This window comes from Falco rusticolus, chromosome 1 (assembly GCF_015220075.1).
Source record: "Falco rusticolus isolate bFalRus1 chromosome 1, bFalRus1.pri, whole genome shotgun sequence".
NCBI lineage: Eukaryota > Metazoa > Chordata > Aves > Falconiformes > Falconidae > Falco > Falco rusticolus.
In genome coordinates, this window is record NC_051187.1 from 4,557,969 (window position 1) to 4,571,360 (window position 13,392).

At 49.5% G+C, this 13,392-nt stretch overlaps 1 protein-coding gene across 5 annotated transcripts in view; it reads right to left on the reverse strand.

Annotated features, from left to right (window-relative positions):
• The window catches only part of RHBDL3 (rhomboid like 3), a 74,369-nt gene extending 62,667 nt beyond the window's left edge, over positions 1 to 11,702 (reverse strand). For 2 of the 5 annotated variants that reach the window (XM_037405970.1, XM_037405958.1), the window contains exons 1-3: positions 11,576 to 11,690; positions 9,771 to 9,856; positions 8,037 to 8,060 (exon numbers count right to left, since the gene is read on the reverse strand). Coding sequence is in view for 3 of the 5 variants with exons in the window: in XM_037405942.1 (XP_037261839.1) it covers positions 8,037 to 8,060; positions 11,576 to 11,695 (144 nt within the window). In the remaining 2 variants the exon portion in view is untranslated. Of the gene's footprint in view, positions 1 to 8,036; positions 8,061 to 9,770; positions 9,857 to 11,575 lie in introns of all 5 variants that reach the window. The other 3 variants (XM_037405942.1, XM_037405937.1, XM_037405950.1) reach the window with 2 other exon arrangements.
• Between the last annotated feature and the right edge of the window lie 1,690 nt (positions 11,703 to 13,392).

A 13,392-nucleotide genomic window follows, 5' to 3' on the forward strand; every position in this document is an offset into this window, starting at 1 on the left:
CCAAACAGACAGTTGATGTGAGACATATAATGGGTCCAGGACAATTGTCATACTTGTTTTCAAGTGTTTTGCTAGACCAAGTCAGAGCACACAGGATTGAGTCCTCCAGTAGTTTTTTGTGGAACTTTCAATTTTTCACCTTTTGTAATATTGATCCTTTCTCTGCCAAAAGGTAAGCATGGCTACATCTCACAGGCTGTAGGTTGTCATCAACAAGCGTTTCCACTACCATCATACATCACAAACAATTATGCTACACCAAGCAGAGTCACCATCATCACTGGTACCTAATAGTGAAGGATCACAGAGGCAGAGATGCTCCCTCAGGGAACGCTGCCCTGAAGGAGTGCATGAGACCAGAGGTTTGATGATAGTCACAAACAGCTTTGCCTCCAGCATCCTTGTTTAGTTTTTCCTCATACAACTCAGGAAACTCCAGAGTATACGCTACTTACAGAGTATGTTAAGTATCAAAGAACACGAAGAACAGTTCCTAAGGGTAAGATTGATCTTGCTTGTTTAACATCAGTTTCATACATCATTATTCTTTCACCAGTAACACCGTCACTGCAGACAGCTGTTCCTAAGCAACAGGAACATATACTAAGAATACATGTCCTGCTAGTGCTGGGGTTTTATGAAGGAATTCAAGGTCCAAGAGAGGCTTAGTGTGATCACAAACATCCAGGACTTTCACTACGCCTTTTACCAAGACATACCATCTCTGGTGACGGAATATCCCCAGCGTCACCACAAGCAGCTGTATCAGAGGGGATGCTACTGCTCAGAAGACTAGGAGAGGAAAGGAAAAGAAGTGACTGTCCCAGGTGCTACAGCTTGAGCAGGTAAACACTGCAAGGTTTGAATCACGTAAAAATCGAAAGCATTCTGAGATCAGGTTTTCTCAGCACCCTTTATGTACAATGGTGCAGGAAAAGAGCCCATCAACTAAACCCTATCAACTCTGTCTCATGTTGTGCTGGTACCAAGCTGATTTGAAAGCAACACATTGTGTACAACGGCTAGTAAGGAGGCAGAAAGAGATCACAGCTTCCTTGGCTGCTGTCAAACTCAAACACGCCCACTGCTGCATTCAATTTGCAAATGTGCCCCGGTACATTCGGACTGACTGCAAATACTGGAAGGCAACAGGAGCATCATACTTCCTATTGCAGAGGAGATACACTTGTTTTCCAGGTCTGGTAGAAAGTGACTTTAAAAGCCCTGTAAATGTTACAGGAATAAGTGATGATGGTGTAGAAAAGCACCTCCAAACTGTTTCCACTCGCTAAGCAGCTGGTTTGTTCCTCTGGAGACAGGATGCTCTCTTCCCCTTCTCTGTTGTAACAGAGCACACAGCCACAGAGCACAATGCACCAGCTGATTTGCAGAACAGCATCAATCCACTCTGTGTTTATGGCTTTTTCCTCCCTTTCTTTTTAAACACGCGGCTTAAATGTTTTTATTGCTTCACTGATTTTCTACATGCAAGACAGGATTTGTGAACAATACATTAGCAAGGATCTATGTGCTTAAAAACCATCCCGCATGTTCAGCTGAAACAGCACAGCACACTACCAAAGCCTCCCACTGCAGCTGGGATCAGGAGGCAACAGAGATACACAACGGTCTGAATGAAGCTTGCCATTCCTCTCAGACACTGCACTCTTAACACGCAGGTTTCCAGGCAGCTCAGACGTGGAAGGTACACAAATGTGTAATGAGTAGGAAGCCTCCTGAGGCTTTTACAAATCCAGAGACATCAAGCTGCCAGTAACTCACGGGCTGTATAAGAGTGACTCAGCCTCCATGTGCTTTTCGGTGTGCTTGTTATGACTCCTTGAAACATTTCAGGAGATGCAGTCTTCTACCAGCACAAGCTTAACAGTGCTGTGTTTGCTACACTGCTGATGTCTGGTTCATATTGGCGGCTTCTACTCCCAACGTTTTGCACTAGGCAAAGCCAACAGTCTGCATTACAGGCTGGTGGGATTGGAGAGAATAGTATCCAAATAGCCAGGGAAAAGGGAAATGGAATAGCTGATGACAAACCTTTCACACTGTAGGGAAGGTGTAAATACTGACAATCTCAGAGACCCACATCCAGCTCAAGGGCTGGCTGGTGTTCAATGTACAGAGGTATTAGAAGATTAAGGAGGAAGTCGGGGAATTTTCGCTGTTCATCCTGCAAGAGGTGGGAAGGTCATTAATGACCTCCATGTAGCTTTTTCATGCCGAGTCATCACTCCAGGGTATCATGGCCAAAAGCCAAATCTGGGTATAAGCCCTGAAGTGCTGGGACGATGCCATTCACTGTAACAACACTGGGGACAGACACAGACTAATCCAGGCACGGTAAAGGACAGGACATGACCCTACAAAGGGAATAGTCTCCCAGACATCTATTCACCGCTGAATGCCTCAGTTTCCCTCCTTGACCAAAGGAAGGATAAGTTCCCCTCCCCTCTCTCCTGGGGGCTGCTGTATGCAAAAGAGCCTCTGGAAGAGGGCAGTGAGGGGTTGATAATCCAGACAACATCAGCAAGCCAATCTCCTTCAGCAAAAACAGATCCTCTCTTACCAGCCCATTCTTCCCTTCAAGTCTGCCCACAGGGCAATGAATTTGAAGGGAGACTTTCTTTTCCCCAACCCTATAACCCAAAGTGAAGGAGTCAAAGGGTTAATGCTGCATGACAAAGGTCAGCCCAGTTTGGGGAGAGAGGAGAAAGGGAAGCATTGTGGCTGCAGACAGCAGCTCCCTGCGACCAAAACACCACTTGAAAAATGTAAAGTAATGGCACTGCTCAGAAAAAAAAAAAAAAAAAAAAAGGCCTGAGAGCCCTGCCTAAATCCCAGGGCTTTTATCGCTCACAAAAGCCCAGCCCCTTGAGTCATTAATCGTGTGCTCCATGGCTGGGCGCCTCAAAAAGCAGCAGATGACACATGCCCAGCTGCTGTTGCCGCCCCTCCTCAAGGTAGCAGAGCAGAAGCAGGTGCACTCCCAGTGCCCTCTGCTTGAGACTAATCTATTCTCCCTCCTTGTCCTCTGCCTTTCATCTCCTCCAGCAGCCCACGCTGACAACTGTAAATGTGATTAGACTTCAAGGCGTGGGGCAGATGCAGAACCCCCTCTGTGCATTGCCAAGAGACCCTTGTAGCTTTTAAAGTGTCTTTCCCCTTTACAATGCACGGCTTGGTGGAGGGGGAGAAGGGGGCAAATTTCTTGTCATGCTCACAGAGGCGTCTAATATAGCAGATGAGGCAGACTCTGTTTTTAGGGCCTGGATGCTAATCTGTTATCACCATGGACAGTCTTCCCACCAGTACCTCTGATTCTCCAGCTCACATCAGGAGATGAAGTAGCAAGTCTATGACCATTTCCTAATTCCAGTTCCTATAACCTCCTCTTTGCAGCACTACTCCACTTAAATGCAGACATACATCCTGACAAACACTACTCTAAAAAGGCAGCAATAGTAAAAACTTCAGGCAATGGCTTCAAGGTTGCATACAACCCTGTGCTCAACCCCCTGCCTCTACTGCTGCTCTCACTGCCATTGTTTCCTATTCTTCACCTTGTAGTTTTGGCTCCTCCTGCTCGCAGTAACCAACACAAACCAGCAATAAGACCCAAGCAATTTGTCCGAGAAAGTGCTAAAATCTCCAGGCACAAGTCACTGCCTAGAGCTCAGAAAGACCTGCCTGGCAAGGTGTTCCAGCCACAGCTGGCAGGGTTTAGCCAGCAACAATAGTCAGGGGAACTTCTCAAAGTGAGGTGTGATGTTTAGCTCAACAGTGCCCCAGTAAACAAACTGGAATGTCTTACAGTGTGGGAAATCGCTTGTCCTGCCCATGTTAAAGGCCACCCAGAGAAAAGGGACACAGTTAACATAAAAGATCATTGAGTTCAAAACAATTCCTTTTCTCAGTTACCACCAACCATGATAATAGCTAGCCTGATTTTACGGACCGCTTTGCAAGCTCCATCGTGCAGGAACCAGCCCTGGATTTAAGAAGGCTGCAAAGTCAGCATATTTTCAAGCATATTTCAATGTTTTATGAGACTATGGCAGAGCAGGTTCAGCTGCACCCACTACTGGTAGTGTCAGCAACTGAACTCTTCCTGGCAAGTGCACGTCTGGTCCAGGATACCTCTACAGCCTTGTTTCTGAGCTCAGGTTTTCCATTAGCTGCCTACACACACTGGGTAACTTGGCATCTCTCTGCATTCCCCATAAACTCTGTTCATCTGTTGCCATCACACCCACGTACAAGTCTCAGGAAGGAATCCAGGATTTCTAAAGCAGCTGCAACAAAAACACAGCCTGGATTGACAAGTGATAGGATCAAGGTGCTGAGCCAGTGAGGAGGGTCTTTTTGAAGAGTTTTGTGTGTGTCTATTTAAAACAAGTTTGTTGTCATGACTACAAACCAGGGTATGGGTGAGAAGAAGTGAGAACTTCAAGATGAGGGCTGATAATGTTAATTCACCCTTGAAATCTCAGCAGCCATAGGGGGATGGGGAAATAGAGAAGGTGGTACAAGCTCTTGGCATCTAACATGGCTAAAAGCCACCTTCAGAAGGCAGGTCTGTCCTAAAAATGAACATTGTCCTCCTAGATAGCACCTTTCACCCAGCACAGCCAAGGGCTGGATAATACCGATTAGCTGCAGTCATCTCTAAAGCAGGGGCACCGGGGACATGGAGGCAAAGAAGGGCACCCAAGGCCCTAGAAAGGACACAGCAAAGCAGGAACAGCCCCTCGGGAGACTCATCTGCAGACTCACTCTCTAACCCTCAGACAACTTTGCTTCAACAAGGACAGCGAGATGTTCTCATGTCTGCATGCAAGGCCATTAATAAGGGATCTTATTAGCACAGAGAAGCGTGAAACTGTCAGAACCTGCTCCTGGGATTGTCGCACTTTGAACTTTACCAGAAGATGAACAAAACAATGGTTTTTTGGCCAGTGAAGAACAAATGATGAAAACCCCCCAAGTGATCACGGAGCAATGGAGAGAGGCAATGCCTTGCTCTGCTCAGAGCTCGGAGACAGCACAGAGAGCTCAACGACAGTACAGGCTCTGCAGAAGGCAGCAGATGCGGAGCTAATGTGTGTGCGGGGGTGGAGGGTGTTTATGAGCACAATAAATAAATGTATGAATCCCTATAAAAGTTCCCATATAAAAGTGAGTTAGAGCTGCCCGAGGGCCATGGCCTCATAATAAACACATCTCGTAAGCACAGTATGAAGCCGCAGCTGTACTGTAACTGCCTGGCTGCAGCACTGAAAATCTGTGAGTCTGCCTGCTCCCAAACTGTTGGGTGAAGTGCTGACCCCACTAAATGCAGGAGGGATTTGGTACTTGCTTCAGTGTAGCCAGGACTTTGCCCTGGGAGGGGCTTCTTTGTACTTCAAAGCCTAGGAAGTAGTTCTGGATCTGCTGACAAATTTTTCTTTTACTTCTTGAAAAGAAGCACTCTGCAAGTGGCTGGAGATACTGGCTTGAGTCAGAGTTCCCAGCATACCAGCTTAGATAAACTCCTCCAGAAAGCATTGTCAGTCACTCCTCACCCCCAAAATAAACAAGCAAAAAGCACTGTTCCATGGCTGAGCAGCATTTTTCATCAAGAAGTTTTGAATTTTTAATCTAAGATGTTGGAAGGGGTCATTAAAAAAACACAAACCCTTTAATTTTGTATGTCTAAATAGAAACCTGATTTTTTATAAGTAAATCTAAATAGAAGTATTTTTTAAAAATCTACCCACAGGAAAAAAAAAAAAAAGGCATTAATAATTTCTTTTCCTCCTCAAAGGCTAGAGGGAAATTGCTGAACCCTCCCCTCACACTGTTTGCTGTCATACTCCACCACCCTAGAAACAAGAGCCTTGCAGACTCCCTGCCTGTGAATTCCCAACTGCTCTAACTCTTTCTCCAGAGCCTTCTCTTGCTCTGTTGCTCTCCTGGGAGGTGGTGAATGCAGAGGCCCACGTGTCTTAGCTGAGAGGGTGGCTATCAAACTTCAATCCCAGCCCATGAGTCACGAATGCACAGGGCACGTGAATCTTCGGCCACCCATTCCCGCTCTAAGTACACATAAGGCCAGGTCATATCTCCCAGGGAGAGCTGCAACTGTTCTGAGTTTCAACACACAGGCTTTCTTTAGGTAGTAAGACTGTCCTCATGTTTCACATGGATGCCAATCAGTGCTAAACAAAACACTCCCTGCTCCTACCAGCACAGAGCTGCTGGGAATAGCAACCTTGTTCCACGACAAACAGCATCTTGCAAATTCACGGCAGGGCTAATTGCATTGCATTGCTGATATAACACTCAAGGAAGACATCAGCTCCTTGGCTTTGCCCACAGGCAACAAGGACGTTATTGATTTATTCAGGACTTAGACTAGTTGTCACAGGTTGCATTCTCTTTGATAATAAAGCCTTACAGACAAGGCTTAAATTTCAGCTGCAGCCCTAATTGAAACATAGCTAATTATTGAAGGCCTGCCTTTACAGCCCATTCCCTTGTTACTCGGGTAATGTTCTGTAAATCCAGATGTCAAACTCTCCCCTCCCTTAAAAAGAAAAAAAGAAGGAAAAAACCCATCAACTATTCAAGCAAGTCCAGTGGGAAATTACAGATTCCTCTCTTTGAGCCCAAAGTAGCTACCAGCCAAGAGCCCCATCCCACAAGGGCTCAATGACTTCAAAGGATGCTTGTAGAATCAGACTCCAGATGAAGGCCAACATTCGAGACGGAGGAGAATTCAAAGTGGCTGAAACAAACATTCCACCCAGACCACAAGCAATTTATCTTGCATCCACCTTTTGAGTGGCAGCATACCCTACAAGCCCCAACAAATTCAAATACACCGCACAATCTAGGTATGATCAACAATTATAGTAACCCAATTCCCAGCTGCCAGCTTGCTTGACTGTACAACAACAAATGTACTGCAGTCCAGACACGTGGATAAGCAGTCAGTCACGGCTAACCGGGTAGAAACGAGCACTCATCAGAACAGGCAGTCCAGTTATTAGCTGAATGATAACGGGACCCCCAGGGTACCAAGGACATCCTTTCACAGAGACCACACCACAGCTTTTGGCTTTGCAGTTCAGCCAGACACTGAAGCAAGATTATCGCCTCATAAAGCAGGGATGAAATCCCATCTGAACTTTAGTACTGCCAGGACGATGCCAGCATCAGAGTAAGCTCCCTTACAGAAGGTGACATTTACACGCACACACAACAGCACAAAAGTTTATGACATCAAAAGCAGCACTCTCTTTAGAACTCAGCACTCAGTTTAGAAGCAAGTCAACCCTAGAAAAATCCTTCAGTTTATAGCAGCTTCACATTCCATCCTGGCAGATGGAAGGAACACCACAAAGCAAACACGTCAGAGCAGCTAAAAGCATAATTCACAAACTAGAATCCACAACCCAAATTCATAGCAGCTATAACTCAGCTCTACAGAGCTGTGCTGATTCACCCGGCTACAGATCTGACCCAAGGCATTTACCTGACACAACCACAGCCTTTGGTACGGAAGCAGATACTCTGCTAATTCTGTGCAAGTTTAAAGCAGCAGGTCCTTCCCTGGAGGATGCAATCCCGCAGAAGTCAGTTTAGCAGCTGGGGAGCCATTTCAAAGAATCCAGCACTGGTTTTACAGGTCCTAGTTTGCCTGCCTCAGAGTCAAAGATCCTTTAACCCACAGAGCCAGGAGAGTGCAACTGGTAGCAAGCTGAGCACCTGCTGCAGCACCTCGGATCAGACCCTGCGCGCTGTAGTAAGGGATGGCCAGGCTGGGCCCACCTCTGTCCCTGGCTACTCTGAAAAGGAACTGAGAGAAAGGCCCAAAGCAGCAGTGGTAATTATGACTTGCATGCCAGCATCTTGGGAACTGGGAGCATGGAGCATCCTAGGCTGTATTTTAAATGCAAGGAAAATCTAGTACAGGGAAAATTAACTCGAGGTTAGACTCTGCTCACGAGACAGAGACAATACATCAGTTATTCACATACCTGATCAAACAGGGCTTTCCAGTGCTGAGAGGCAATGCATAAGGGAGGAAAAAGAAGAAAAAGAAGGTATAAGAGCAACGACATTAACATGCAGTAAACTGTAGAAGTATATTTGAATAGAGAAATAATTAAATGATTTAGTGCCATTCCCAACATCCTTCTTCATCCCAGAATCACCTACCCTTCCGGGGGAGGAGGCAGAGGGAATCTACCAACCACAGGGAAGACAGTTTTCACTTACAAATCCAAATTAGGATGAACTCAGAACATTCATGTGTTAATTCTCTTTTCTGCTGCTTTGTCTGCTTGTGGGCAAGCAAGGAATAAAAGGCTTTTTTACTCACAGAGATGAAGAAAGCTCGGTGTATACTGAGGGGAGGGAGGAACTAGCAATGGTCTTTCAGATCACTTTCTGAGATCCTCTGGCCCAACACTGACCCACAGACCGCCTTGCTGGGCTGTCAGAGCCTTGCCTGCTGCCTGCTCCCAGCTCTGGCCGGGACTTGCTGCAAGGTCTTTGATAACCCGCCAGTTCTTTGAGCCTCACATGTCCACATCTGAAAAACAGGTAATTCCTCTTGCACAAGGTGGGAGGGTGGAAGGCTGGAGAGAGCCCATGACAAGGATTTACCCCACAAGTTTTGTTCTAGCAGATCTGCTTTAAAAGCTCTGTGTAAGACAGAGCTCTACTTCAACACTGACAACCATGTGAACACTCCACAAGTCATTGCCGCTTGGGAATAGAAAAAAACAAGCTAGCAACTGGCTCCGATCTATGCTTTGTAGAAAGCCTGATGTCAAGTCACCCCTCTGATTCCAGGCTTGCTGCCTCACTGTCTCACAGAACAGATTAAATTCCTAATGAATTGTTTAAGGCTCTCTCTCATCTCTCCTGGGTTTGGGTGACAGCCAAAGGAGAGCAACTTCCATGGGGCAACAGTGAGGTAACCACTGGCTTGGGGTCCCCAGAAAAGACCTTGCAGATTTTCAGCTCTCCTATCTGAAGTGCTGTTTAGCACAACACTTTGTTTCTGATGCATTCACTTTCCCAGAAAAGCAAAATGAGTAAAATAACAAACATCAGACTCACAGAAGCAATCCCCTCACTGTGCCATATGCAAAGCAGAGCTCTAGTGAGAGTCTTATCTAGTCTTGGAAGAAAGTTTCCTTTCACATGGTAGGCAGATTGAAAGCAGAATTGACTGGAGAGACAGTGGGATATTAGGCCACTGAAGTCCATTTAATCTGTTAAGTTGCTGGGTCCCCTCCTCCCCATGCCTATATCCATTTATAAACTCCAATTTATCACCATAAATCAGCCCAGTCTTTTAAACAGAACATTCTGGGACTGCCTGAATCCTGGCTTTGTAGGACACTGCTCCGAGAGCTGTAATGACATCATAGCTGAGCTTTTATACACTGTCAAGACTGTGACAGCCGAACGTCCACTACGCAGTATTTTTGCGGTTAATAACACATAAACAACTGACCTTTTGTCAGCTCTTGCTGGGCAAGCCAGAGAGCTTACATCGAGCTTTCCAATGTAATAGCAACAACAGAAAACCAACCCCCAGTTAGGTCTCAGGGGAGCATAGTCCTAGCAGAGAGCAGTTTGAATTTTCAGAGATGATGCTCTGTAGCCTGCTTGTTTCAGCAGGAAATCTTGGCTGAGGAGGAGGAGGAGGGCATCTACACCACTTCCTGCTCTTCTGACTTGCAGACGATATACAATACCTCAGGCTTCTGTCACATCATCTATTGCCAGGTCTCAGCAGCTTCCCATAACCAATGTAGCTGCGGGCTCCAGCTCCATTTTGTTGCTTGCAGAAAACAAGGTACCAGAGTCAAATAACAATGCAGATCCCAGCCTAAGTAACGGTGAGACACTGCAGGCTGGATCAAACCCAAGCTGTCCTACCTCAAGGTCAAGCAGCAAGTCAGTAGCAGAACTAGGATGAGAATCTAGATTTTACCAAGGGAAGCTCATAGTGTCTCTCCTGTCTCAGGAGCCCAATCCTGCCAGGCACTGAGTGCTCCAGCATCTCCCAGGCCACTGGCAGGATTGAATCACTAATGGCTGCATTCGTGTAGAGGCTGGAGTAACTCCAAGGGGCTCATATGAATCACAACAGGGAATCTTTCCTGTAGACCATCCAGACAAGCACAAAATTTGTCAGAGAAGGAAAGGTCAGTCTGAGGTAAGCAAGCACCGGGATTTGGAAACCTGGACTGTGAAAGCTCCTGGAAAGCCACCCTTTGGGAGTGAAAGCTATGGATGCCCCTCTTAGGGGCATCTTAGGTATGCTCCTCTTAGGACCGTCTGGCAGTGCTGTAGCAGAGGTAAAACTGCATCACACGTTCCCTCCTGACTGTACAGTGCTCAGGAATACAGCCTTGGGAATGCAGCTCTACCAGGCAATTGCACTTCCTCCGCTACCCTCTGGGAGGAAAATCCAACGGCAACCGAATTCTAGGTGATGCAGAAGGAAGGGCTGGGGGATGAGAAGCAGGCACTGCCCCTAGGCAGCCCCATGCGGGTTCCTCCAGCAGTGTCATAAAAGTAGAGGGGAAAAGGGACGCACCATTGCTGGAGGCTTAGTTCACAAGGGTCCCTTTCATACTGGTGCAAGACCCGAGACAGCGCCGGCTTTAGAGACATTTAGTACCACTGCTTCATGCCTCCGTAGGCAGGAACAGACCCTGCACTTACCTCTGCAGATTAAGCAGAGACTTTGCACAGTCCTCATCCCAGCAGAGTTTGCTGGGAAGGAGAGCTGCGAGCACTCCTGGGATGCACCAGGAATGCAGGATCTGTGCGCGTTCACTCCCTCCCAGACAGGTGCACAGCGAGCTGCAGCCTCCAGGACCGGTAGATGCAGAACTACCGCCTCAGCTCTGCAGGCTTTGCTGCTCCGCCTGACAGGAGCAGATTCAAAGCACGCAGGACCACTTGGTGTCCTTCTAGGCTGGATGAGCAGAGGCAGAGACCCGGTGCCAAGTTATCCCACCCTCAGGTGCAATCAGAGCTCGGAGGATGGAGAGAAGCTATCTGCCCTGCCGAGCCGGGGAAAAAACTTCCTCAGCTGTTTCTTGCTGGGGGCTGGAAGAGGAAACAGGCTTCCGAGAGCGGGAGCGTTTTTCACATCTGTCAGCCTCCGGGCGGGTGGGACCCTGGAGAAGCTCTCTGTCCCCGGGAAGCCCCTCAAGCCCAGGCGTCAGCCCCTGTCCAGCCCGCCCAGCCGCAGCCCGCTGTGAGCCAGCATCGCCCCGGCGGCGCGGCTCCCGCGGGCACGGAGCGGACCGAGCCTGTCCGGCCGCTGCCGCCGGGGCTGCCCGGGCTGCGGCCCCGGGGACGGGCACAGCCCGCAGTGGCCGGCGGCGAGGGGCGCGCAGGGTGGCGGGGACGGCGGCTTTCCCTTGCCCCCAGAGGGTCACCAGCCCCATTCCTTCCCCCACCCCGGGCTTCGTCTATAAATAGCTTGAGCCGATTAACCCGGCCGGGGGGAAAGGGGGGAAGACACCGAGCACAGGAAACTTACATCCTCCGCGGCCATAGGTAGGACATCCTCGGAGTCCAGCACCTCGATTTCTTCCGCCTCCGAGCTGGCAGCCACAGCGGGGGAAGAGCTGGCGTGAGGCTCCGGCAGCCTGTCTCCCATGCTTGGAAGCGGTCCCCCTCCAGCCCCCGCCCCCCCCCCCCCCTTCTCCTCAGATCCGTAAAGAAATTAAACCTAGCTGCTGCTTGGCAAACTTTCAAGCGCAGCCCAGCCTGCCTTCATGACTCCCGCAGCCGGGAGCGGAGGAAATCCTCCATCCAGGGACATCCAATTAGCGCGGGCAGCGCTGGCGGGCGGCATCCCGGCGGCCGGCTCCGCGCGGGGCAGGTGACCCCTCCCCGCCGCCCGCCCCTGCGGCCGGGCGCTGCCTGCCCCCCGCCCCGGCCAGGGCCGGCGCCTCCCCCAGCCCCGCCGGCCCGGCCCGGGGGGCGGCCCGCCCTTCCCGGCGCGGGGGAGCTGCGCGTCCCCGGGGGCTCCGGCGGGCACCGCCGGCAGCTGCAGCGCGGCCGGGGATGCGGGCTGGGCGGTGACACGACGCGGGGGGGGAGCCCTGGGTCGCCCCTTGGCCGCGGAAGGCGGTGCGGCCCGCCTGGGCACCGCCTCCCCTCGGGGCGCCCCGGCGGCGGCAGCGGGCAGCCCCTGCGGCGGGGCCCGGTCGGTCTCAGCGCTCCCGCCCGCCGCTGCGCAGGTGGCGAGGGGGGGCTTTCCGCAGAGCAAACTTCCCCGTCCCGGGGAGTCTCACAGCCGGGGGCTGGTGTGGGGTTGCACATTTTTTACCGTAATTATTTGTTCCTATATGTCAAGATGGGTATCTTAACCATCTGGAGCCTGGACAAGGAACTTAAGGAATGCCTCGACCGAAGGCACAAATCCAGCAGTTTTAGCTTCTTTCAATCAAGTACAGAAATAGCAGGTTGGCAAGGGGGCAGGGCGAGCAGAACCAGGCTGATCCGCATGGTGCCAGCGCCTCTGCTTCCTGCTACACCTACAGCTGAAGCCAGACAGAGCCCGGAGCTGGAGCAGAGAGGGTCCGGCACTGCAGGTCATGTTTTCTTGATGCAAGAGCTCCAACACCAGACCAGACCCACCTCAGCTGCAAGGCCAGAAGCAAGCCAAAGTCCCTTTTTTCTCTACAAATTTGTTTTAAAAACTAACAACAAAAAAAGCAAAAGATTCCACATAGGAGACCTCTGGAACGAGAATGGGATCCTCCATGCAGCACTAGCAGAGCATGCAGCAGAGATCATCTCCCCCATCCACAGCTGTCATGAGCTCCGTACTGTGTATTACTTTTGATCCAGATCAAATTTGTCCCACACAATGATGGGAACCACACAGGTCCATGCTTTTAGCCACTGGCTCCTAGCTTCTTAGTTACTAAAAGATTTTTCTGCAGGAAAAGGGGAACGGTGCCAAGTTCTTCCCATATGCCCACATGAGCTACACTTACCCACAGCCACCAGAGAACAGCAGGTTTCCACATCTCAGCATCCAGCGCAGCTGGCACTAACTTAAGGTCAGGGCCAAGGGCTAAAATATCATCCCACGCAGCTGATCAAGTCAGGCAAAGGGAATGATCTCCTCCATCACCTGATCTGATCCCTTAGCAAAACCAGCAGGAGACCTCAATCCTGCAAATGATCTGTATTTTGGGAACAAATGAAAGAGTTAAGAAGATAATCTCATTTTGTAGTACTGCCCAGATGCCCCATCCCGAACAAACATTAGAAAGGAATCTGTTATCTTCAAGGAGCCTATGGTTAAAAATTTAAATTTAAAATTCCCTCTGTTCATGGTTC